The sequence below is a fragment of the Neovison vison genome, chromosome 7 (genome assembly GCF_020171115.1).
Source record: "Neovison vison isolate M4711 chromosome 7, ASM_NN_V1, whole genome shotgun sequence".
Classification (NCBI taxonomy): Eukaryota; Metazoa; Chordata; class Mammalia; order Carnivora; family Mustelidae; genus Neogale; species Neogale vison.
The window spans coordinates 12,385,685-12,409,213 of NC_058097.1; the positions used below are offsets into that span (position 1 = coordinate 12,385,685).

At 53.7% G+C, this 23,529-nt stretch overlaps 2 protein-coding genes across 3 annotated transcripts in view; one reads left to right on the forward strand and one right to left on the reverse strand.

Annotated features, from left to right (window-relative positions):
- LOC122911248 (pyruvate dehydrogenase phosphatase regulatory subunit, mitochondrial) overlaps positions 1-5,367 on the forward strand; it is a 38,048-nt gene extending 32,681 nt beyond the window's left edge. For both annotated transcript variants that reach the window (XM_044255741.1, XM_044255742.1), the window contains one exon: positions 686-5,367. In XM_044255741.1, the coding sequence (XP_044111676.1) occupies positions 686-1,090 (405 nt within the window). In that variant the 3' untranslated portion in view covers positions 1,091-5,367. The remainder of the gene's footprint in view (positions 1-685) is intronic.
- Positions 2,730-17,927, reverse strand: LOC122911249 (pyruvate dehydrogenase phosphatase regulatory subunit, mitochondrial-like). The gene is made up of 5 exons (XM_044255743.1): positions 17,763-17,927; positions 8,247-8,380; positions 6,072-6,264; positions 3,905-3,982; positions 2,730-3,193 (listed from the first exon to the last, which is right to left on the reverse strand). The coding sequence occupies exons 2-5, from the start codon at positions 8,305-8,307 to the stop codon at positions 3,127-3,129; spliced, it is 399 nt and encodes a 132-aa protein (XP_044111678.1). The 5' UTR covers positions 8,308-8,380; positions 17,763-17,927; the 3' UTR covers positions 2,730-3,126.
- Between the last annotated feature and the right edge of the window lie 5,602 nt (positions 17,928-23,529).

Here is a 23,529-nt window from a genome sequence, read left to right on the forward strand (position 1 = left end):
ATCATTTTTTAGAAAAGTGCTAGGTCAGGAGGATGTTAGTGCAAAGTCTCTTTCCCACGTCTGCCCCCCACCAGCCTGCCCCCCGAGCTGCCGTCTCTCCCTCTGAGCGTGTGCTCCTCTCCCCGCCGCCCCCGGCCGGGCTCCCCGCACTCGCTCCTGCTGCGCACATGATCTTAGGCCTTCCCTTGCGGTACAGCTCTGTAGTCTTCTTGGTGCACAATTACAGGTAACTATTTTCTCTCTGATAAAAAAGTAATGAATACTAATTTGGGAAGATAGCAAAGAGTACCAAGAAAAGTAAAACACACCATTTTGTCTGTTCATAATCACGGTTTCTAACTGCTGGGCTGCCTATGCGAACCTACAAGCATTGAATATAGATGTACATGTGTGGGCTTTTTGTTGAGATGCTACATATATAAAAACGTAGTTTTTCTAAAATAATTCTAGCGAGTACGTTTGGAGGATTTTTCTTAATATTTTTTTCTGTGTGGTCTTGTGGTTGAAATCTGAAAAATGCTTGTGTTACAGAAGTTCCCTGAGGAGGTCTTTACTATGGTGAATGCAGTTGTTCATGCAGCGGGAAACCGGTGGGGAGGGGGGGGTGCTGCCCCAGGCCAGGGACGCCAGGGGCCCCTTCGCACCCAGCACGGCCGTCCCCTCTCAGCCTTGCCTTCTTTCCTAGGGGATGGACTTCATTGGCCGAGATGCTCTGTTGCAGCAGAAGCAGAACGGGGTGTACAAACGCCTCACCATGTTCATCCTGGACGACCATGACACCGACCTGGACCTCTGGCCGTGGTGGGGGGAGCCCATTTACCGCAACGGGCAGTACGCGGGCAAGACCACCAGCAGCGCCTACAGCTACACCCTGGAGCGCCACGTCTGCCTGGGCTTCGTACACAATTTTTCTGAGGACACAGGGGAAGAACAGGTGGTGACAGCAGATTTTATTAACCGGGGAGAGTATGAGATTGACATCGCGGGACACCGGTTCCAGGCCAAGGCCAAGCTCTACCCGGTCACCTCCCTCTTCACTCACAAGCGCCGAAAGGAGGACGTAGAGCTAAGTGACTTGCACGGGAAGTAATGCCGGCGGCCTCACTTCCCCACCTACCCCGCACCCCACCGCAGGGCTCCCCTCTGCCCCCGTCGGTCCTGACCTCTGCCTCCCAGCTCTCAGCTCCTCGACGCCATTTTAAACTTCACCTGCTTTTAAACCTTTTGCTTTGCAACCTCTTCGCCTTCCCCCTTCCCCCTCCCTTCTGCACTTTTCCATCTACTGCTCACTCCGGGCTGTTCCTCCCTCCCCTTTTCGCCCGCCAGATTCCCGTGGTGACAAGAACCATGTCTAATGGGCAGGACAGGCGCCAGCTCCACCTGTGGAAGTAGGTAACCGAGACAGTGGGATTTCTAATGCTGTGTCTCGAAGCAAGGGAAGCTGGTGGTGTGCAGGCCGCAGGCCAGGAGTTCCGTGAGGCCGACTTTTCTCGGAGCGGTGGCTCGCTGTGTGTGCGGCTCAGCCTTGTGCGAGCGTGGGCCGTGCTGCCGGGCCAGGCGGGTCCCTCTCCCTTTCCCCGTGCTGTGGGCTGGCCCCCCGGTACCTCGAGCAGGAGGACGACCATCTACCTCACCCCCCGAGGCATCCCGTGGATGCTGTCTGGTCTCTAGTGAACAGCGGCCCTGGCACCGTCCTGAGGTCCCTACCAGCCCGGGTGTTACAGTGGCAGGCCGGGGCCACCGGCCTCAAATTCTCTGCGTGTCTCGCTCAGCTCTCCCAGAGCGTTTGTCGGCCTGAGTAAACAAGCCAGTGTTGGAAAGGGGAAAACCATGTTGCCTTTTGTGTTGCTTTTCCCAGCTGCAAGGGTCTGCTCTCAGAAGGTGCACAGCCCCGCTGCGGTTTCCTGCGGCTAGAACGCTGCTGCTGCTTTCTGCCTCTAAGCTCAGTCTCTCCAAGCGCACTGACTTGGCCCATCCTCTCTCCCCTGTCCCTTGTGCAGTGGCCCCTCCGCCACTGAACACTGCTGTCCCTTTGGAACAGGAGGGTTGTGCGGTCTTGGGGAGGAACCAAACCTCGCTGGCCGTGCTGAGTTTGAGAAAGCTGTTGGCCTCCCCAATGTGGCTTCCTCTGGCCCAGAACCGACAGATCCACACAGCGCTGCCCCTGCCCCCGCCATGGGTCTGCGGAGAGTTCGGAGCGTGGAGAGTACGCCCTGAGTCCGCTCTCAGCCAGCGCTCTGGGGCTCCGGCACGGAAAAGGGCCTGGGGCACCGGAAAGGCCCTCCGTGCTGTTAGGTAGGAGTTAGCTGGGCTACCTCTGCTGTTACAGATTTTGAACTGTTGTCTTGGTATCTTGGATGCATTAGCTCTAGTGAGATCTCTATACTAAAAAGCCTTTTGTTTTAGAGCAACTTAGAATTCTCAGCTGTGTCTGCTGTGGCATTTCTTGGGATCTGTTTACTCAGTCAGACAGATTCCTTCTAGACACTGCTTGCCATTTCCCCAGCCAGACAACGCCTACTTGATCACTGACTGCTTAAGGAGGTCTTAAAGTTGATTTATTAAGGGAGTAGGTAGTGAGAACTCTGTTCCCAGAGAGATGTTGCCCCACTGGACGGCAGGCGCGGCAGCTGTGAGCAGCGGGGGCCCGACTGAGGAAGGATCGCGGCGCTAGAGGCAGCCTGTGCTCTGTGCCACACTCATCTTTGTAAATGAAAAACTATTTCAGGTTGAATCTAAAAGACATTCTAGCTTTATTAGTTACTTATATCTTAGCTGTAATTGGCAAGATGTTAATTTTCTGGGGCATCACTGTTTATCGAGGACCCTGACACACACACTTCGCTTCTGACACTTGAACACTCACCCTTGAAATCTCTTGGTTATGTCAGAATTTGTCCATCTGAATTCGGTAGTTTCCCTCTTTGCTCGTAAGTGTGAGGGGGATGAGTCTTCCGTGCCTCCCCGCACACCTGACAGATGTCCGTTCTGCGGCGGTCAGGCCCCGTGCGTCACCGTGGATGACCACTCACCTCTCCCTGGAGATCCCAGGGCTCCGGACTGCTGTGAACGGTTAGCGGGACTTTGTGTTCAGACACGCGGTCTTCTCTCTGAAAGGATCCACTGTCACCTCTTGTGCTGTCTTGATCTTGTGCTCTCTTGAGGGAGGGCCTCTGCGCTCTTCTCTTTGAAGCTAGAAACACAAAGCATACCGGCCTCAAGCAGATGAAAACTTGGGGCTGCGGGTCCCTGCGGCCCCTCTCCTCCCCTGAAATACCTGCTAAGCCCCCACTTCCTGGCACCACATGTAAATCCTGGTTCCCGGCCCTACCACAGTCACTTGTCTTCTGGGGAAGCTTGCAGCAGAGAGACGCCCGTGCGTACCAGTGGCACTGAAGTCAGGAGTGCTCTAATTTGGAAAACTTTAGAGCAAAGGACAAGAACTATCTGCTGTCCTCTAATGTGTGTCAGAGCCACGGAGCACTGCACAGGGGACCTGCTCCAGGAGAGAGAACCAAACAATCCCCCTACGTTTCTAGTGCTCTGCTGGGGGCAGGGGTCCCTCCCTGTGCCCCTGAATACAAGAGCTGCCCTTCAGAACAGGGGCACAGAGACCACCAGGCTCAGTGATTAACCTCAGTTACCCCATTTCTGCAGGAGGAGAAGCCTGGTGACTTGGCTTCTCACCAGGAGATCTGGTGTCCATGGATGCTACCTTGTACAGACCAACAGCTTTACCTCTTTCCCCTCTGAGGCAGTGAAACAAGTGAAAAGTAATAACTCGTTCCTCCACTACCAGCCTCTGAGCGTATTTGCAGTGTTAACCACCCCCAACCCCCGCCGATGCGGTGGGACTGAAGCTTTCTGGAAGCGGCTTACCCTCACTGGAGAGCTGACCCCTCACCTTGCTTTCTGGCTCGGTTCATCCTCTGCCTGATGGACACATCTGCTGGCATGTGAGTCTCTACCCTCCGCTGAGAACCTGAGGGAGATAAAAGGGAATCTTCTATCATCTGTCGTCACAATTCTGACCCCAGAAGGCTGCATCCTGGCTGACTTCCAGGGTTAGCTCCCGGGTGCGGCCTGCTGTCTCTCTGTAGCTGTCTCACCAGTGGAAGCAGCGAAGGGCCCCGCTGGTATCCGAGGTGGAGGTGTGGGCACCTTGCTTAGTACTGGAGAACTTTCCTGCTGTTTCCATTTCCTTTGGCACCCACATCCCTCCCCAAATCTTCTATCAGAACGACAAAGGGAACATTTTCATGAGTCACGAACGGTCACTTGCAGGCGCATGGGTTCAGAGCAGCACAGCAGAGGGCAGAAACGGTAGCTGCCCCGGGAGTCTTCGGGCGCTAACCGTGTCTCGCAGTGAGCCCTGAGCGAGCCCCGGGCTCTGCCTGGCAGCGTGTCCCCGGCAGCCCCCCTTGGCCTCCTCCACTTCAAGGTGCTGAGTTGTAAGGCTCCCCTCATCTGCCCACAGCTGCGTCTGCAGCCCCTCATCACTACAGATGCACTATTTTTCAAGAGAACTAAATATTTTTGTATGTCTTTGCCTTCTCTTTGTTCATTAAACACCAGAGTTATTCATCATATAATGTGATTTTTGACTTCTCCAAGCAGAGAATCTGCATCCCTTGAAGAATTACATATTTCTTCCTGGGCTTTCTCGTCATATCTAGAGGTACCTATTTTTACCCTTCACAAACCTTTTCTGCCTTCTTGGTTTTCTGTCCCTCAAAGACAGAAATTACAAGAGGGTGGGAAGGATATTTTTAGCATCAGATTCAAAAGATCTATGCCAGGATTTCCTTTGCACACCAAGAACTGGAGCTGGGAGCACCTCTTTTCAAGCCCGGTTCTCGTGCCTTATACCAGGATGTCCCATGGTGGGTGCAGGATGAAAAGAAACTTCATTTCAGTCTGAGGGTTCCCAGGCACCCCGCCATCACCTCCCTTCCCCAGAGCAGACAAGTGAGGGGGAGAAAGCTTCGGCAGCTTCTTTCACTGAGGGGGTTTCTAGCAGCACAGTTAATGCTTCACTCTCGAGCCTACTCTTGGGATCCAGGAAATGCCATTGTAATTATCGTTCAGGCTGTGACTCCTTATTTACGTCTCTAAGTGTGCAGTTCGCTTAGCCCCTTTCGGTCCCTCTGCAGCATCAGCTTCTGGTGCTGAAGACATCTGAGGCACTTTAGGGGATGGGACCTTTTCTCGAGAACTCTGGTGACTTTAGGTACCTGGGGTGAATTTCTGCCTCCATGAATGTGGTATTAACATTGTGCACTGTGTTTCTATCAAGCCAGATTCCAATTCAGATGTCCTTTTCATGTTACTAAGTTTGTAAATGAATAAACAGACATTTTAATTATTCTGGCTGTGTCCACTTGTGAAATGTTCATCTCTAGTAACTCAATAAATGTATTTGGCCATCGCCAGAGGTAAACACTTTCCACAAAACCATTTACACTGATACCAAAGAGGAAGAAAACCACATGGAAACCAAGGGTAAGCTAGAGGCATCGGGAAACCTCCACACACTGGTGGCAGCCTGGGGAGAGCCTCTGGTTACTGTCCTGAGGTTCCGATCTCTGTTGAAGGCTCTGACCTCCCCTTCTGCCTATTGATTACACAGTAAGAACCTGATACTTGACATACCACCCATCACCTGAGGGCCCACACTGGTGTGCAAAACAGACTCTGTCCATGCTTGCTCACATAGTAGGAAGAGAAGAAAACACAGACGCACCCACATCTTTCACTATATGACCTAAAAATCCAGTCACTGGACTTTACTTACCCAGCGGTTTTTTGAGCGATTACATCTGTGAATCTGTAGATATTTTTAAATGGGTCTATAAAATCTCATTGTGTCTTCCAAACATACTTGTTAAATTTCGAGATAACTGTAGGGCAGCATTCAATACAAAGGTACATCCCACACTCTACCAGACTAATTCCAAAGGAAGGGTTCACAAAACACTGTGCAGTGACACTTCCGGAATATGCCACAGGAGCAACAAGTGACTGTAGGAAGGAAGCACCCGGCAAACGGGGGCAGAGCAAGGAAGACTTACCTCCCAGCCCCTCCACCGAACGAAAGGCCGGCAGAGTTCATTCCCGCCAGGACGAAGTAGCCCCTCACCGAAGGAGACTCGCCCATGATGCACCTCATATCCGGGGTGAAGGTCTCAGGGCAGTTCACCAACTTCAGGATCTCCAGGGTCTCCAGGTCGGGCATGCGACGCAGGAGGGAACTCAGCAGGGGCTCTGAACCGTGAAAACAAACCCAAACACAGTCCTCAGCTTTAGGGGATTCAAAGCCTTCCAACTCCTGCTTCCCGACTCCCTCGTATCACAGAGAACCTCCTGAAGGAGGCTTTCTCTGAAGAGCCAAATGGCCCGAGTCAGAAAGCCTGCCCCTCACATAAATGCACTCTCTGAGGATTAGCGTGTAATATCCGGAAATCCAGCTTGTACACAGGTCACGTGTCTTCATTTAATGACTCAAAACCAGTCCCCCGACTGACCCCTGCACATCCTGCCGGGAAACGGAATTCTCCATTGGGGACCCCACGTCCCCTTTCCGCTGCACCACGGCTGAACCGCAATGGGGGTGACAGACTAGCGTGACCCCTGAACCCTCCCCGGCCTGATTTCCTTGCTGCCCTGCAAAGCATCAGGGAGACACCAGGCCCAAAATGCGGTTCCAGGAAGTGACCCAGAACTCAAGTGAGATGAACTTCCCTTACAGACAAGAGGCCTACGGCCCGGGTTCCTCTCGCATCCAAGCAGGTAAGCGATGCAGGGCTCGGCAAAGCACGAGGAACCGAACCCGGGACCGCAAGTCGGCAGTTCCGGCTCGGGGCCCCCGAGGCAGACCCTCTCCTGACTCCAACTCTGCTCCCACCCGATTCAAGTACCCGTTGCCCCCAAATTAAATCCAACCAAAAGGACCCGCTCCCGCCTGTCCGGCACGCAGCAGCCATCCTCCGTGACAAAAGCAGAGGTGGTGAGGAGCGGGGACGCCTTTTACTATCTTCACTCAGAGTCCGCGCCGCTCCAGAGGAAGCCTGGCCAAGTCTGAGGACCCTGGGGGGGGGGGGGACACACCAGGCTCATCCACTGGGCAGAGGGCCACGGCCTCTTCCCTCCCCTCCTCCAGCTCCTCTCCTGGCATCTCCCCTCTGCACGAACACAGCCACCCGCTCCCAGTTCCCAGACATTCAGTCTTGATCCAGGATTTACACGCGAGGCGACGCTTCGCCAGAGTAGGAATCCTGTGAAAGGGAAATGCCAGAAAACCTCAGCCTGTCGTCAAAACTTTGAGTACGTCAACTCTCACCTTCCCAACGACAGCCGTGTCGCGGGTCACATAAGCGCTGAACGGGCAGCAAAGGAGACCATCCGCGGTGCTTACACTGCGACCCCCGCCAGGGCCACCTCAGCGGGCAAGCGCGTCAGGCTACTACCAACCTTGCCAGGATCAGCCTGGAACCATCTGGGATCTGAATTATGCGGGTCTTCAGAAGAGCAACCCTGACGGACACGGGAGTCCTGAATTTTCAGCTCTAGACCCCACTACTCCCCCAGCACAACTCCCGCGGCCACCAAACGGTTTCATCAGCCCCGGGGCTTCCGGCCGATCCGTCACCTGACGACCCGCGGACAGACACGCCTCTACCTTGTGACCCCGCGGGGCCGTCCCGGGGCTCGGCCCTCCCCTTCTACTTGCTCCGGTCATACTTAGCTCGCGACTGCCTGGGGTCTTTCCCCTTGACGACACACGTGAGGGGTAACCTACGTTTAAGCTCTTTGGTCGGAAACAGCCTTCAGAGCAACTGGGCAGGTGCCGCGGCTCAGAGCAATGTCACCATCACGCACCGAACCGGGGGCAAGTCCTCGGCGGCTTCGTTCAGGAGCCACGTGTGGCCACTTGCTAGACCTCAGTGAGTGAAGTCACGGCAAACGGCCCAGGGAGCCGCTCCCATCCTGAGGATGACAGGCTCTGGAAAGGATCCGGGGTCAGGACGGATCCCCTCCACCGGCGGGCAGGGAAACGGGACACAGCGCAACACGCTGACAGACTCGCGCCAGAAAAGACCCCGGCGAGCGGCAGCGCCGGCCTGGGACTCGAGTCCTGACCACCGAACCTGTGGGCCGACGCGGTGCCGGGCGCAGACGGCCCGGAGCCCCGGAGCCCCGGAGTCTGCGCCGCAGGCTGACCGGCGGGCGGCGCGTTACCTGCTTACCTGTCTGGATGCCCGTTTCTTGCTCCAACTGGTGGTAGAGCTTGTTGGAATAGTCTGCCATCTTCTGCTCGATGGTCAGGTGCCTGGCGGTGCTCAGGATGCCAGCACAGAACCTCGTGGAGCCAGCAGCCAGCCTGCAGGACGCATCCAAAAATGCCATCAGGTGGACTCGCTCCCCCCGCGTGACGGCAGCTAGGTCAGAGACCCTCAGTACGGCGTCGTCCGTCAGCTGGGAAGGGGGAGGCCACCTCCCTAGCCACCGACAGCAGTGGCACCGAGCAGCCCGGAATCCCCTCGAGGCGGGATACTCCACACGGGCACAGGAAAAGGAACGAGAGAAAGTTTTTCTGCCACAATATGGAACAACCCTAACGAGCAAAGCAAGGGGAGGGACACTGTTTAAGGTGCGCTACCAACCTGAACACAAAAGTGGAAAAAAATAACAGTATTTTTGTTATTTAACCCTGTATAATATTTTGTTATATAACCCTGTCCATCAAGGTTGCTCTTCTGAATGCCCAGGTACACACATCCGAGCTGACTGATACAGACGCGCTCATATGCGCGGGGAACATCTGGAATGATACACAAGGAACTCAACTTGCCTCCAGCCAGGGAAACTTCCAGCGAGAATCGGGGGGGGGGGAAGATTTTCCCCTGTATACTCTCTACAAATTCACTCTGAATTGTGTACATGTATTGCCTACTCAGAAATAAATAAAACAGATGTTTTAAAGGTCATCCACTTTCTGGTAGGCAACAGCACAGAAAGGGGACATTCAGGGAAAAGTGAAACAGCCTGAACAGAGCATGAACCTCATTTAACCACTGCAGCACCCACCAGATCCATGACACAGAGCGCAAGGGGGCATCGGAGTGTCTGTGAGGGTGCCCATGGCAGGGGCGGCCCGTACCCAGATCAAACAAGGAGCAAAGCCAACGTGCTGGAATAACTGAAGTCATATGCCAAATAGGATGGATGGGAACAAAGGGACATTGGAAAAGAGACCTGATGGTGACCAGGAATCAGCGGGCTGCGTCTTCCGGTCAGAGGCACAAGCATGTGCAAAGGCCCCGGTGGGGTGCGGGGCAGACTTTGAGAAGTCCCAGCACAGAAAGGAGGCCAATGTGCCCACAGTGTGATCAGCAGAGGGGACCCACGACAAGGCTGGAGAGGCAGTCAGAAAGCGAGGACACACAGCCCTTGGATGCCATCGTGACGAGCTGGGATTCCACTCCAAATGCAAAGGAAAATAATGAAGCAGGGAATTAAATAATCGGATATGCTTTTCCAAGATCAGTCTAGCTCCACAGTGGGGAGAGGACTGGAGAACGAGAGGAAAAGCAGGATCAGGAAGTGACCACCGTAGTTCTAGAGGGAGGCACGGAGACTCAGAGCAGGATGGTGGCAGTGGAGTCAGAGCCACAACTGGATTGTTCTGGACGCGAAACAACAGAACTGACGTGCCAACAAATGGGATGTTAAAATGGGGCAAGGGACGGGCGCCTGGGTGGCTCAGTGGGTTAAGCCGCTGCCTTCGGCCCAGGCCATGATCTCGGGCTCCTGGGATCGAGTCCCTCTCTGCTCGGCAGGGAGCCTGCTTCCTCCTCTCTCTCTCTGCCTGCCTCTCTGCCTACTTGTAATCTCTCTCTGTCAAATAAATAAATAAAATCTTTAAAAAAATAAAATAAAATAAAATGGGACATGGGGAGAAATAAGGATGATGGCAGAGTTTCTGGGTTAAGCAACTGATGCCACTTACCACAGTGTGAAGGGCTAGGGGAGGGAGGCAGGGAAGGAGAGTGAGCGAGAGGGAGGCTGTGAAGGGGCACAGGCGGGCCAACAGCCCACCCTAGGGGTTACACGCAAGACGTCTGGCGGGCATCCACAGGGAAAGGACCAGCAGTGGCCAGACATCCAGGCCTGAAGCCAAGGAACAGCGCGGGTATCTGGAGACCCAGCATGCTGAGGAACAAGAAGGACCCTGAGGCTCCCCAGCAGGCAGAGCTTGGGAAGAGGAAGAAGTACCGGGCAGAGGACAGAGCACTGGGGAGACGGACAGCATCCAGACAAACAGACGTGGTTCAAGAGATAGAGAAGGAGCCGTGGCGAGGCAGAAAGAGGCCTGGGCTGTGGTGTCACAGAAGCCAAGAGAGGAAAGGGGCTTTAAGAAGCGGTTCCCTACGGACGGTGCCTGAGGGACCCTGCACCACGATGGACAAGGATCTGCTGGGACAGCAGAGGTCCTTGGTGTCCCCAAAAGAACATTCCGAGGGGAGTGCTCGGGATGAAACCAGGGCCACAGCAAGCTCCCGAGCGAGGAGATGAGGGAGTGAGGACTGTTCCTTCACTTTCTGTTCTGAAGGGAGCAGAGCACCAGCCAGCAGCAAGAACGGGAGCAGAGCAAGGCTCTTGGTCTCTAAAGGCACGGGCCCTGAGCCTGTTTCACTGCTGGCGGGAAGGGCCGGGAAAAGGGAAAGAGGTGGGTCTGGAAGGAGAGCTGGTGACAAAGAATGAGGTCCTGGAAGAGGAGAGAGAGGACGCAAAGCCGCGGTGAGGGACGGCGTGCTCCGTGTCTGCACAGGCCGCGGGCTGGAGGGAGACTCGGGGACCGGCAGGCCTCCTCTCAGATGCAGGGGCGGGGGAGTCCAGCTTGGCTTATCCCGCACCCTCGGGTGTCACAGGCTGGGACCAGCATCATCAGACAGAGAAGCAGAAGGGTATGGGATCGGGTCACCAGGGAGAACTACTCTCCCAGCAAAGCAGAGGCCTGTTCAAGGTTCAAGAAACTGCAGACACACCTGCCGGGAGACGGCAGGGTCACCAGCGTGGGGGGTAGGGGGACTTCCGAGGAGATCCCCGGCAGACAGCACGCCCAGCAGCATGCGGGGCCCCAAAATGCCAACTCGTCCAAGGCCAAGGTGTGGCGCCCATCCACCACAAACATCTCAGAACAGAGACTGAGCAAGGCCTACACCGCATCCCAAGTCAAATCCTACCCAACCAGGGCCGATCACTCGGCCGCCTCGCAGTAGTCACCAGGCCTCCTGGCACCCTTGGTCCCTGCCCAAGGGTTCTCAAGAGAGAAGCTTCTTCCTGCAACCTCGTGGCCACAGCACCAACTTCTGTGCTTCCCTCCCTCCCCACCGCCCTGCATCCGCCCCTCCAGACCTCTCCACTGTGCCCTCCAGAGGATCCTTTCCAAAGTTAAGCCCTGGCCCTTCGCCCAGTACCTCTCCCCTGGGTCTCCACAGAGCCGCAGCTCCTCTGAGGGAGGGGCCACCCCTTCCTGGCCAGCCGCGTTCTACTGAGCTCGCCTCCAGGGGGCGGCGGGGAGCATCCTCCTCCTCCTCCCCCTCCCTTCGGAAGGATTACAGCTTGGTCACACTGGAACAGACCCAGTTCCTCCATGGCTCAGGCCAGTGGCTACCCCCTGCCTAACCCGGGGGCCACCACGGGTTCAGCCACAGGCAGACGTCTGTGTATGTTCTGCCTCTGAACCCGCAGCACTGATCCTCTCCAGACCTCGGACCCCCCCCCCCACCTTCCTTCCTTCAAAGCAGAGAACCCCGCTCATCTCCTCCCCTGAAACTCCACCGACAATCCCACTGGCATCTGCAACCATCTCTCCTTCCCTCAGAGGGTCCAAAGTTCAAGGCTGCAAGAGCCCCAGAACCCTCCCCCTCCTCCCCAGGAACCCAGGTCCACGAACCCAACTCCTCCTCCATGTGCCTTCGGTGCCCTCCTGACCCTCAGTGTTTTCACATGTTCAAGTCCTCCCAATCCACTGAAGAAACAGAACAAAGCCTCCATAAATGTCTTTGAGTAGCGATTTTTCACTTTAAAAATTCTAAATGATAAAAAATATGGTCTTGGGACGCCTGGGTGGCGCAGTTGGTTGGACGACTGCCTTCGGCTCAGGGCGTGATCCTGGAGTCCCAGGATCGAGTCCCACATCAGGCTCCCAGCTCCATGGGGAGTCTGCTTCACTCTCTGACCTTCTCCTCGCTCATGCTCTTTCTCACTGTCTCTCTCTCAAATAAATAAATAAAATCTTTAAAAAAAAAAATATGGTCTTGGCGGAAAACACAAACATAGAAGGCAATTACGATTTCCCATCAGGGTGCCTGGGTGGCTCAGTTGGTTGAATGTTGGACTTGGCTTCAGCCCAGGTCATGGTCTCAGTGTCAGGGGATCGAGCCCCATACAGGGATTCTCTCTCCCTCTGCCTCTTTCCCCACTTATGGGCACATGTGCACCTGCATGTGGTCTCTCTCTCAAATAAATGAATAAAATTTAAAACAATGATTTCCCACCATATGAAATAAGCAGTCCCATGTGCTGCTCTGCTCTGCACCCAAGTGCCGCCGCCTGACTGTGTCCTTCTTCCCTTACCCCTTAGTGATTGCACGGTCTGCCGGTGGTCAAGCCAGAGGTTCCTCTTTTTTTTGAAGATTTTATTTATCTATTTATCAGAGACAGAGAGCGTACACAGGCAGGGGGAGTGGCAAGCAGAGCAGGGAGAGGAAGAAGTAGGCTGCCCGCCTTGCAAAGGTCCCAATGCGGGACTGGGTCCCAGGACCCTGGAATCATGACCTGACCGGAGTCAAAGGCAGCCACTTAACTGACTGAGCCACCCAGGCGTCCTGAGCCAGAAGTGACTCTTAATGCGAACTCACAACCTGTCTTTTCACTTGACGAACACCTTCAGGAAAGGGCTTCCTGTATGATCTGTCCCTTTTCCCCCCCTTTCCTGTCTGTCCCGAACCCAAAGCCATTGGGCTTCTGTGCCCCCGAGCTAGGAATGCTGCTCTCACCAAGAAGGCTCACGTTGCCAACTTCTGGGAACACTGGCCCCCTCCTCATAAGGTCCTCTCCAAGCATCGTATCTCGCCCATCGCTCCCTCTACTCACACCCTCTTTCCTGGTTTAATCCTGACTCCTACTACCCTGGCCACGTCTTTGCTGGCTGCTCTCCCCTGTCCATCTTTCCGAGTCCATGTCCCTCATGGCGCTCTGGGACCAGTTACTCCCCTCGGTCCCCTACTCTCCGGGGGATTTCACTGCCTACCGTGATCGAGGGCCCAACCCACAGCGGCCCCAACATTTGCGTCTGCACCTCCAAGGGAACAACAGCAAGTCCACTTGGGCTCCCAGAGGTCTAAAATGGGCACATCCAACAGGGAAAGCCATCCTCCACAATCTCCAAATCTTCTCCATTTCTGTGTCCCCAGTGTGACTCCATATATGATAACCCTGGGCTCCTCCTGTCTCGGCTCCTCTATGCAACCAAACTGCAAGGACCAAGGATTCCACAAGCTTCATTTCCCTTAGGTGGACCAACTTCTCCCACCCCCGCTGCTGCAGCTACCTGAGTACAGGCGGCCACCCATGCTCAGATTACAGCAGAAGCTTCCTGAAAGGGTTTCCACACCCCGTTCTCCCCACACCCCACAATCCTGACACAAGACTCTAAGCCAGTCTTCTCAAATGAAAATCTTGTTTCACGCCCCTGCTTAAAACTCTTCAGTGACTTTCTGATGCCCTCAGGAAAAGGCAATCTCCTTCGCAGGAAGTGCAAGACCCTTCAATATCCGGCTCATTTCTTTTTTTTAAGTAATTTTTTATAAACATATAATGTATTATTAGCCCCAGTCTGTGAATCGCCAGGTTTACACACTTCACAGCACTCACCATAGCACATGCCCTCCCTAATGTCCATAACCCAACCATCCTCTCCCTACCCCACTCCCCGCGGCAACCCTCCACTTATTTTGTGAGATTAAGTCTCAGAAAAGTCCCTCCCAATCCCATCTTGTTTCATTTATTCTTTTCCTACCCCCCAAACCTCCACATTGCATCTCCACTTCCTCATATCAGGTACATCATCTGATAGTTGTCTTTCTCCGATTGACTTATTTCACTCAGCATAATACCCTCTAGTTCCACCCACATCGTAGCAAATGGCAAGATTTCATTTCTTTTGATGGCTGCATAGTATTCCATTGTATATATATACCACATCTTCTTTATCCATTCATCTGCCAATGGACATCTAAGTTCTTTCCATAGTTTGGCTATTGTGGACATTGCTGCTATAAACATTCGGATGCACATGCCCTTTGGATCACTATATTTGAATCTTTAAGGTAAATACCCAGTAGTGCAATTACTGGTCATAGGGCAGCTCTATTTTCAACTTTTTGAGGAACCTCCATGCTGTTTTCCAGAATGGTTGCACCAGCTTGCATTCCCACCAACCGTGTAGGAGGTTTCCCCTTTTTCCACATCCTCACCAGCCTCTATCATTTCCTGACTTGTTAATTTTAGCCATTCTGACTGGTGTGAGGTGGTATCTCGTTGGGGTTTTGATTTGTATTTCCCTGTTGCCAAGTGATGCGGAGCACTTTTTCATGGGTCTGTTGGCCATCTGGATGTCGTCTTTGCAGAAATTTCTGTTCATGCCCTCTGTCTGGCTCATTTCTTATTCTGCTCTCTCTCTGGAGCCAGGCTAAACATATCTGTAACTAATTCCTCAAACAGGACAGGATTCTGAAACCCCCGGGGTTCCGGGCACACTGTTCCTCTAACCAAACGGTATAGTTCCTCCCTCAACTCTCCCCCCACCCCCCCAAACAAAGGTAACCGCCAAGGCTCGCAGCCTATCTATCTTATCAGACCCCTCCCCCAGCACTGGGTCAGGTGGCCCTTGTATGTTCTCCCATCGCACCCTGGGCTTCTCCAGCACAGAGCTTCCCGGACCATGTTGGTCAATCAGGGAAACAGCACAACAGCCCAGCTGAGAATGTAAGCTTTACAGAGAGACAGACAGCTGGGGATTCGAAAGCCTCCACCCACCTCTCATTAGCTCTATGACTTGCAGCAAGTTATTCCATCCCCATGGTTTGGGCTCCTCATCCACGAGGTAAGCTAGGACAACCTGCCTCACACAGCTGCTACAAACACCCAATCAGACTAGAAGGAAAAACATGGCCACTGGACCTAAGAAGCACTCAGTAAGTGGTACTATTGAGTGTCCTATTACCATGGAGCTCTCTGGGAGCTGGGACCAATGATATAACTTGATCATGCTTTTCCCAGCATTCAGGGTAGGCACCTAGGAAATATAAGTCGCAGAATGGATGAGAAGAGAGAACACACGGGGGGGGGGGGCGTGAGTTCAATGAGGACTCAGAGATCTCAAGGCTAGGCTCTCAGACTTCAGGGGATATCTAAATCACGTGAAAGAATTTTTAAAAAGAAAATGGGAATTTTTTTTAAGATTTTATTTATTTGACAGACATCACAATTAGGCAGAGGCAATTCCTCTCACAATTCCTGAGAGAGGAAGGGAAGCAGGCCCTCCGCTCAGCAGAGAGCCTGATGCCGGGCTCAATCCCCGAACCCTGGGATCATGGCCCAAGCCGAAGGCAGAGGCTTTAACCCACTGTCCCACCCAGGCGCCACGGGAATATTTTCAAAGGCAGTTACAAGCAACAGATGCTGCGTTAGGTGTACAACTGACTTAAAACTCACAAACCTATAAGGCACTAAAACTTTTTTACTGCTTGGTGAACCTGAGGCACAGGGAAGGAACTCGACCAAGCTTCTCTAATGCCAGTAGTGGCAGAGCCAGGAGTAAGACCCTGTTGGGAAGGCATCACAGAGTCTACCCTAGAATCTTTACTCTCTGCTACCCATCAAACAACCTCAGATGAGTACAGAAGCGGTCGCTGTGAAGACAGAACCACAAGACACATCCCTTGGCAGGATAAAAGGAATTGCAAATGTCACAGAAGACACATATTAACAGATGAGGTTTAAGATGAAATAAACAGGGGCACCTGTGTGGCTCAGTGGGTTAAAGCCTCTGCCTTGGGCTCAGGTCATGATCCCAGTGTCCTGGGATGGAGCCCCACACTGGGCTCTCTGCTCAGCAGGGAGCCTGCTTCCTCCTCTCTCACTGCCTTACTCTGCCTACTTGTGGTCTCTGTCAAATAAATAAAAATCTTAAAAAAAAAAAAAAAAAAGGAAATAAACAAGGTTAGAAACCTAGACTGATGGGGGTGGGGGTGGGGAACAGCCTAGGTTGATGAGAACGGAGAAAAGGATTTGTGACCTTGTGTGCATCATGACCTTGAAAGAATCAGTGAGTGGTGGAGGCAAACAAGAACCAAAAAGGATTTAAAGTGGATCCAAACAAAGGAAGGCAGGTGCCAGAGTATCCAAGTAGGTTGGGCAGCAAAACCAAGGCCAAGCTTGACGGCAGAGAGGGGAAAGCTACTAGACAAGAAACCGAAGGTGTCAAAAACAAAGAAAGAAAAGCGATAACCGGATTTAAAATGTGTGTGTGTGTGTGTAAAAATATATATCTTAAGCTTTATTTAAGTACTCTCCACACCCCATTCGGGACTCACATGCTCTTCCGACTAAACAAGTCACCGCCCAAAACAAATTATATTTTTAAAAAACTAAGACGACCCTACAATGCCTTCTGCTAAGAAGAAAAATTATCTGCCGAGCAAACTCAATATCGGGACTAGGTATGCCCACATCTGCTTACACCAACACGACCAAGAGGGCAGCTCCAAGTCCCTCTGAGTCGTTCCTCTGTACGGTCACAGCGTGTGTACAAACGGGCCGCTGGGGACAACGAAGACTGGTGAGGGGAGAGCGGTTAAGATGTCCCACACCTGCCTCAGCCCTAGAGGCCCCCAGGACTTTTCTCTCCCAGGCTCCGCCCCTGGAGAGTCGGACCCTGCCGGTCCTGGGTGTGTAATTCTCAAGTGCCACCAGGTGATCAGACCAGTTTAAGACATCAATACGAACCGCCAGCGCCGGCCCAGCCAGGTGTGCCCTGGGGCGCGGCTCCCCACCTCCTTCCCTCCGCAGCCCCGTACGTCACGCTCACACACACCGGCAAAGGACACCCGAAGACGCCCGCATCCCATCTCAGTGTCCTTCACATCGGTGCCGAGTGCTCACGCATCACGAAGACGGCCCACTGCCCCGGGCCTACACTGTCCCCGCTAACTTGGCTGCCGCACTCTGCAGCAGTCCTGCAAGTTAGTGAGGCGCAGGCGGACCGCAGCGCGTCTCCAGGCGGGAAAGCAACTGCGCCCGCAGCGGACGATGACCGGCGAGCCCGGCCTCCTCCGTGCTAGGGGCTTGCAAGCCCGAGGCCGGGAGCGCGAAGCGCGGTCACCGCCGGCGCTCTGGACGTCGGGCTGAGGCGGCGGACGCCCCCTGAGGGGCCGCTGCGCAGGCCCCGGGGCAGCCGGGCACTAGTGTCCGAGACCCGGACCACCTCGGCCGGACGGAGCACAGCCGCGGACAGGCTGGGAGAGATGAGGCGAATCCCTCTCGGCCCCGGCCGCCAAAGGTCTGAGGCCACCCGGCGCAAGCGACACGAAACGCGGGGCGGCCGGGACCAGCCCCGAGGGAGACCAGAGCGGAAAGGGGGGCGCTGAGACGCGCTGAGAGGAGGCCAGAGCGGTCCCACAGCGGTTCCTTACCTCACGGGCCTCCGAGCGCTCCGCGGTCAGCACCACCCCGGCGGCAGCGGGGCAGCAGCCACAACAGTTGTGAGGCGTCCCGGCACCAGAACGCGGGGAACGGGGAAGGGAAAGAGGCGGGGCAGAGGGAGTAAAAAGTTCCGGGAAACGCCGGAGACCGCGACCTTCCGCGCTTTACGGCCCCCACGAGGGTACGCCGGCGCGAGATCGCTCCCGCGCGAGATCGCTCCCGCGCACGCGCGCGCCGTAAAGTCCCCGTGGCGGCCCCGCCCTTGCCACGTGGGGCTTGTTTGGGTCTCGCGAGGCCCCGCCCCTGATCCCTGGAGGTGCCCCTGCGGTAGTCCGGGTGGTCTTGACCTCCGGCCACCCACCAGGTTGACCTCTGCAGGTGGAACCCGGAGGTCCGCCCGGAGGGCGCTCGCCCTGCGGTGCTGTGGGGAGCGCGGAGCTTCGCTCTGCCCTCCAGGCGCTTTCCCACTTCTGTCCCCGGGTGGGTCGAAGCTCAAAGCCGCTCTGGACCGGCAGGCTCTCGGCTCTTCCCGGGCGAAGCGGGATTCATAAAGGCCCTGAGCTCTGGGCCCGAGGTCACTCTGCATCTGTCCCCCACACCCCACCGGCTTCTCCCTGGACCTCTACCTCATCGCCCAGCTCCACCGAGACTGGGTCCCCAGATCTCTTGACTCTTCTGGCCTCTTGTTCCCCAACCCCGCCGCTGGACTTCTGAGCGTTGGCAAGCTTGCTGCAAGGATCATCCCTAAAACGATGTTCCTGCTTCTGGTGTCCCCCCCGTCCTCACTCTGCAGGGCTGTCCTTCCCAAGCACGTGAGATCATTTTACTCCCTGGCGTAACTTAACAGCTCCTCGGGACTCCCCGTTGCTGGGGAGACCGTGCTCAGACTCCTTAGCGTGACAGAGCTCAGTCTCCATAGTGGGACTGGCAGAGCTGCCCCAGGCAGCTCTGGGGTCAACTGTGTGTGACTCAGGGGCCCGGGATCAAGGCCCGTTTGCCCCTGTGTGCGACTGATCCTATCCCCCACCCTCCGTTCAAGTCACACTCCACCATGCCCATATTTTGCTCACTAAGGTGCCCTTCCTGGCACCTGTCCTTCTGTCCTTGGGGAAGAGTTCTGAACTGAGAATCAAATGATGCCCCCGAGGCCCCTCATGTCAGCCTGGCAGACCCCTCCAGAATTCCAAAACCTTCTCCCACCATCACCACGTTGGTGGTGCAGCCTTTCCTGCCCAGGACAACTGGCCTCCCTTTGGCGTGTCACCTCTACTCTTTCCACCTCTGTCTTTGCTGGTAGTTTCCCCTACGCCTTCTGTCACTCTCTCCAAGAAGGACTGGTTTCTCTGAACCTCCAGCATCTAGTATCGTGCTTGGCAGCTAACACATGATTGAGCAAATGGGGCAAAGTTTTGAGCAAAAGCTCCTTTTGCCAATCTGTAAAATGGGATAATGTCCTGGCCTCAGGGAGCAGAGGGCATTTGGTTACTGCAGCTGCCCCTCAATCCGACCAGTAGATGGCGCTGTGACACACGAATTGAGGTTTCCCTGGGGCCTCCCAGGCCAGCTAATGGAGTGCAGGTCCTCAGGGTGAACTAGAAACCCAAATCAGACCAATCAAATCTCCCCCTGAGAGGGGATATCCCGTGTGTGATCCCCGTGACTCAGGAGGGGCTGAGGAGAGGCTCCTTTGTGCAGCCTTGAAAAGAGGGATGTGCCCTTTCTGTCCTGCTGTCCTCCCCTGGGGGGGGGGGGGTCTGTGGAGTTAGGGACCTCAGACACTTGGCTCTGGGGCATCGTCTGACTCATCCCCCAGAGCCCAGGTGAAAGGGCCGTTGTCCTGTTTGGTTAAGAACATGACTTTGGGGGCGCCTGGGTTGCTCAGTGGGTTAAAGCCTCTGCCTTCAGCTCAGGTCAGGTTCTCAGGGTCCTGGGATCGAGCCCCGCATCGGGCTCTGTGCTCAGCGGGGAGCCTGCTTCCCTCTCTCTCTGTCTGCCTCTCTGCCTGCTTGTGATCTGTCAAATAAATAAAATCTTAAAAAAAAAAAAAAAAAAAAAGAACATGACTTTGGAGCTGACCTGGCTTGAGTCCAAATGCCCGCACTGCCTCCCCCTTGGTGTGTGACCCTGGGACATTACCTTCCCTGAGCCTCCTCTCTAGTCATCACCAGTACAGACTATAGAGAAGGAGGGGCATGTAGCATGTGCGTCTCTATAGAGAGATTTATCTGAAGGATTTGCAGCTGGCAAGTCTGAAATAGCAGGACAGGCAGGCAGGGTGGAGACCCCAGGAATGACTGATGTCAATGTCTCGAGTTCGAGGGGAGTCTGGGGCCAGAATTCCTTTTTCCTCTGGAGACCTTAGTCCTTTTCTTAAGGCCTTGAAGTGAGTACATGGGCCCCACGCACGTTAGAGGAGGTGACCTGCTTTAATCAGTCTTTGGGTTTCGGTGTTAGTCAGATCAACAAAAACACTTGCCCAAGGATATCCAGACTAGTGCTTGACCAAATGTCTGGGCACCCTAGCCTGGCCAACCTGACATGTGAAACTAACCATCGTAGCCTCTGTCTACTTGCTTGGAAAGTTGGCCGTGACACCTTTCCTTCCTTCTTTCCTTTTTTTTTTTTTTTTTGGTAAGACTCAAATAATGTGGATAAAATACTTGGCTCAGAGCACAATTTTGAGAGCACGACAGCTGGGTTTTGTTTTACTTTGTTTTGTTTTGTTTTGTTTTTTACTCTTGCAAGGTGAGCTGCATGGCCAGGCGCCTTCGTGGGTGGGAGACAGAAGGGGATGAGTTACACTCAGTGACCCAAAGGGAATCAGAGTTATGAAGCTCAAGGAACAAAGGACCTGTTAGTGAGATGGTTACAACAAAAGCTGGGCTCCAGTCCCCAAGTGCCATTGGGGCTAATGCCTTTGAACTGAGTTTATCATGACCTGTTTACTATAAAGACCTGGGCTAGATGTAAATTTATCCCATGATGTACCCGGGAGCTCTACAAAATTGTCCAAGATCGGTGAGCTCCTTTTTTTTTTTTTTTTTAAGATTTCTTTTTCTTATTTTAGAGAGAAAGAGAGCATGAGCGGCAGGGGCAGAGACAGTGGGAAAACCTCAAGTGGACTCCCCACTGAGTGCAGAGCCTGATGCAGGGGTTGATCTCAGGACCTTGTGATCATGACCTGAAACCAAGAGTCATCTCCCAACAACTGTGCCACCCAGGGGACCCTCAGTGAGCTATCTTTTCATGCCCAGGCCATGCAGCTCTGTGGATGGTATGTGAGCAGTGCTACCCCGGGCCTCTGGGAATCTTGGCCCCTGAACTCTCTAACTTCTCCAAGGCTGCGCATGGAGCTGGATGTTTGCACTTCATTCCCTCCTTGGACCAGCTGGCCCTGGTCTGCTGGCTATGCCCTAGATCTCCTCTACTGGGGGACCCATTTGGATGCCCAGATTTTGCTCCTATAGGCTCCAGCTTAGAACATAACAGCAGCCTCCCAGGGAAGCTCTGCATCTAGTTTCTACAGCCCATGATGACAACTGACCCATGCCCACCAGCCTTGAGGAGCAAAGGCAGCTGGGACCCCTGGCCACAGAGAAGAGTGTAAATAGAGGGGATCCTGGCCAGAGCCTTCTTACAGCAGAGGTACCCCACTTGTGACAGGCCCTCCATCTCCTGAAGCTTCTCAGATGGAAGTTTGGCAGAATCACAGGAGAGAGAAATCCCAGTGGCAACAAGCATGGAGTGCTGGGCATGCAAGAGAGAGGTCCCATTCTCCTTTCCAAATCCACTAAGTCCAGAGGTCTGGGCCTGATGACACATGTGTCTGTTCTAGGCTCCACCTTTTCTTCTCAAAATGCTTTGTAATCATGGGGCCCTTTTACTCTTTTCTGGAAGGATTAGGCCCAGACCCCCTCCATATGACCTGTTGCCATGCCTCATCCCAAATATAAAAATCTCTTTGCCTAGCTAGGCCCTGCTTTCCTCCTCCAGGCAGGATGCCAGGCATCAGCCAGCCAGGAGCCCAAGAGTAACAACAGATGGGGATGCAGCCTCCAGGCTTCTGCAAATTCCAACTTCCACAGCACCAGCCAAGGCAGAGGCAGGATCTGGGGACTCTGGAGGGTGAGGGGCGCCCCCAGCACCCAGGACCGCCACTGCCCCAGAGAAGCAACCCTGACCTAAGGGAGCCAGCCCTAGGCAACTTCAGTGTCCTACCTGACTGTCCACTTCAACCATGCGAAGGCCCCAGGTCTTATTATTCTTCTAAGAGCTTAAGTATGTGCTTTTGATGACTAATTTTTATGATCTAGTGTTTACCGTATCAAAGTAACGCAGTCACTAGTTTTAAGTCGACCAATACTACAAGGCTGATAATGGTAAACAGCAGGTCCCTGACCAGCCTCCCCCGCTCTGGTTCTCAGTCAAGTCTTACAGATCTTTCTTCCTGTGCCTAAGTCAGTCTCTAAATGTACCCTTATTTCTCAGACCTGAAGTTCAAGTATTCTCCACTGACTTAGCAAGGTAGCTCTCACACCACACACATACTCATTCCCTCCACTTGCCACATAGTTTTTTAAAAAACTGATTTATTTATTTTGAGAGAGAGAGAGCGCAGGGGGCACGGGGAGACCCAGGGGGAGGGCAATGGGAGAGAGAGAATCTCCAGCAGACTCCCTGTTGAGCAAGGAGCCTAACACAGGACTCAATCTCATGACCCCGAGACCATGACCTGAGCGGAAGTCAAGAGTTCGATGCCCAAAAGACTGAACCACTCAGGTGCCCTGCCTCCTAATTTCCCAATTTTGTTTTTCCTTTCCCTTTTGGATGAAATCAGTGTTATTTACATTCTTTGACTTCATAAAAAATACTCACCTCTGAGCCATGTCACGTGCTATGATTTCATTCCCCTCCTCTGTTTTATTATTCAAGATTTCAAAGGTGCTGCAAAGTTGGAAGAATTTTGCAGCGAACCTCCAAATACCTAATGCTAGAACCTCCCATTTTACTGAATATCCTTTGTCACCTCTTTATTCGTCTGGCCATCCCTACATCCATTCATTCATCTGTCTTGGTTTTGGTACATTTCAAAGTAAATGGAGACATAGGTGCTCTTCACCCTACATGTTTTTCTTGTGTTATCTCTGTCTGCTTCTGGTGTCCATGTAATGCCAGATTCACAAAAGGAGATGGTGTTTCCTACCATTTGTTCATTTTTTAAACAGCTTCGTGGGGATCTATTTTACATGCCAGGAGTTTCTTCCATCCTATGTGTACTGTGAAATCACTTTCAGCCAATTTATGCATGTGTGCAACTATCACCACAATCCGGGTTCAGAACATCCTTATCACCTGAAACCTCTCATGGACGTTTCTAGTCAGTCAGGCCCCAGCCCCATCCCAGACAAGCACTGATGGGTCTGCCTTCTGCCTCTAGAGATTTGCCTTTGTAGACATTTCCTACCAACGAAATCACACAATGAACAGTGTTTTGTGCGACTTCCCTCGTTTTGCTGAAGGCATTTGAAGTTCATCCGTGTTGTAGCACAAGTCACAAGTTTGTTCCATGACTGTCAGTGACAACTCAATAAAGCTCAGGAACAGAAGTTCAGTCCCTTTTAAGGCTGAAACGTATTCTATTTTATGGCCATACAGTTTATCCATTCAAGATTCAAGGTACACGTGGGTTGTTTCCAGTTTGGGGCTGTTATGAATGGTGCTGTGCTCACTTGTGACCAAGTCTTAGTACGGACGTGT

Excerpts from the sequence above, each read along its gene's own strand:
- LOC122911249 (XM_044255743.1), bottom strand. The coding sequence starts at position 8,307 with ATGGCAGACTATTCCAACAAGCTCTACCACCAGTTGGAGCAAGAAACG. Across the intron at positions 6,265-8,246 it reads AGAAACGGGCATCCAGACAG|AGCCCCTGCTGAGTTCCCTC; the intron begins GTAAGCAGGTAA and ends TTCACGGTTCAG. Across the intron at positions 3,983-6,071 it reads TTCGGTGGAGGGGCTGGGAG|GTTCTCAGCGGAGGGTAGAG; the intron begins GTAAGTCTTCCT and ends TATCTCCCTCAG.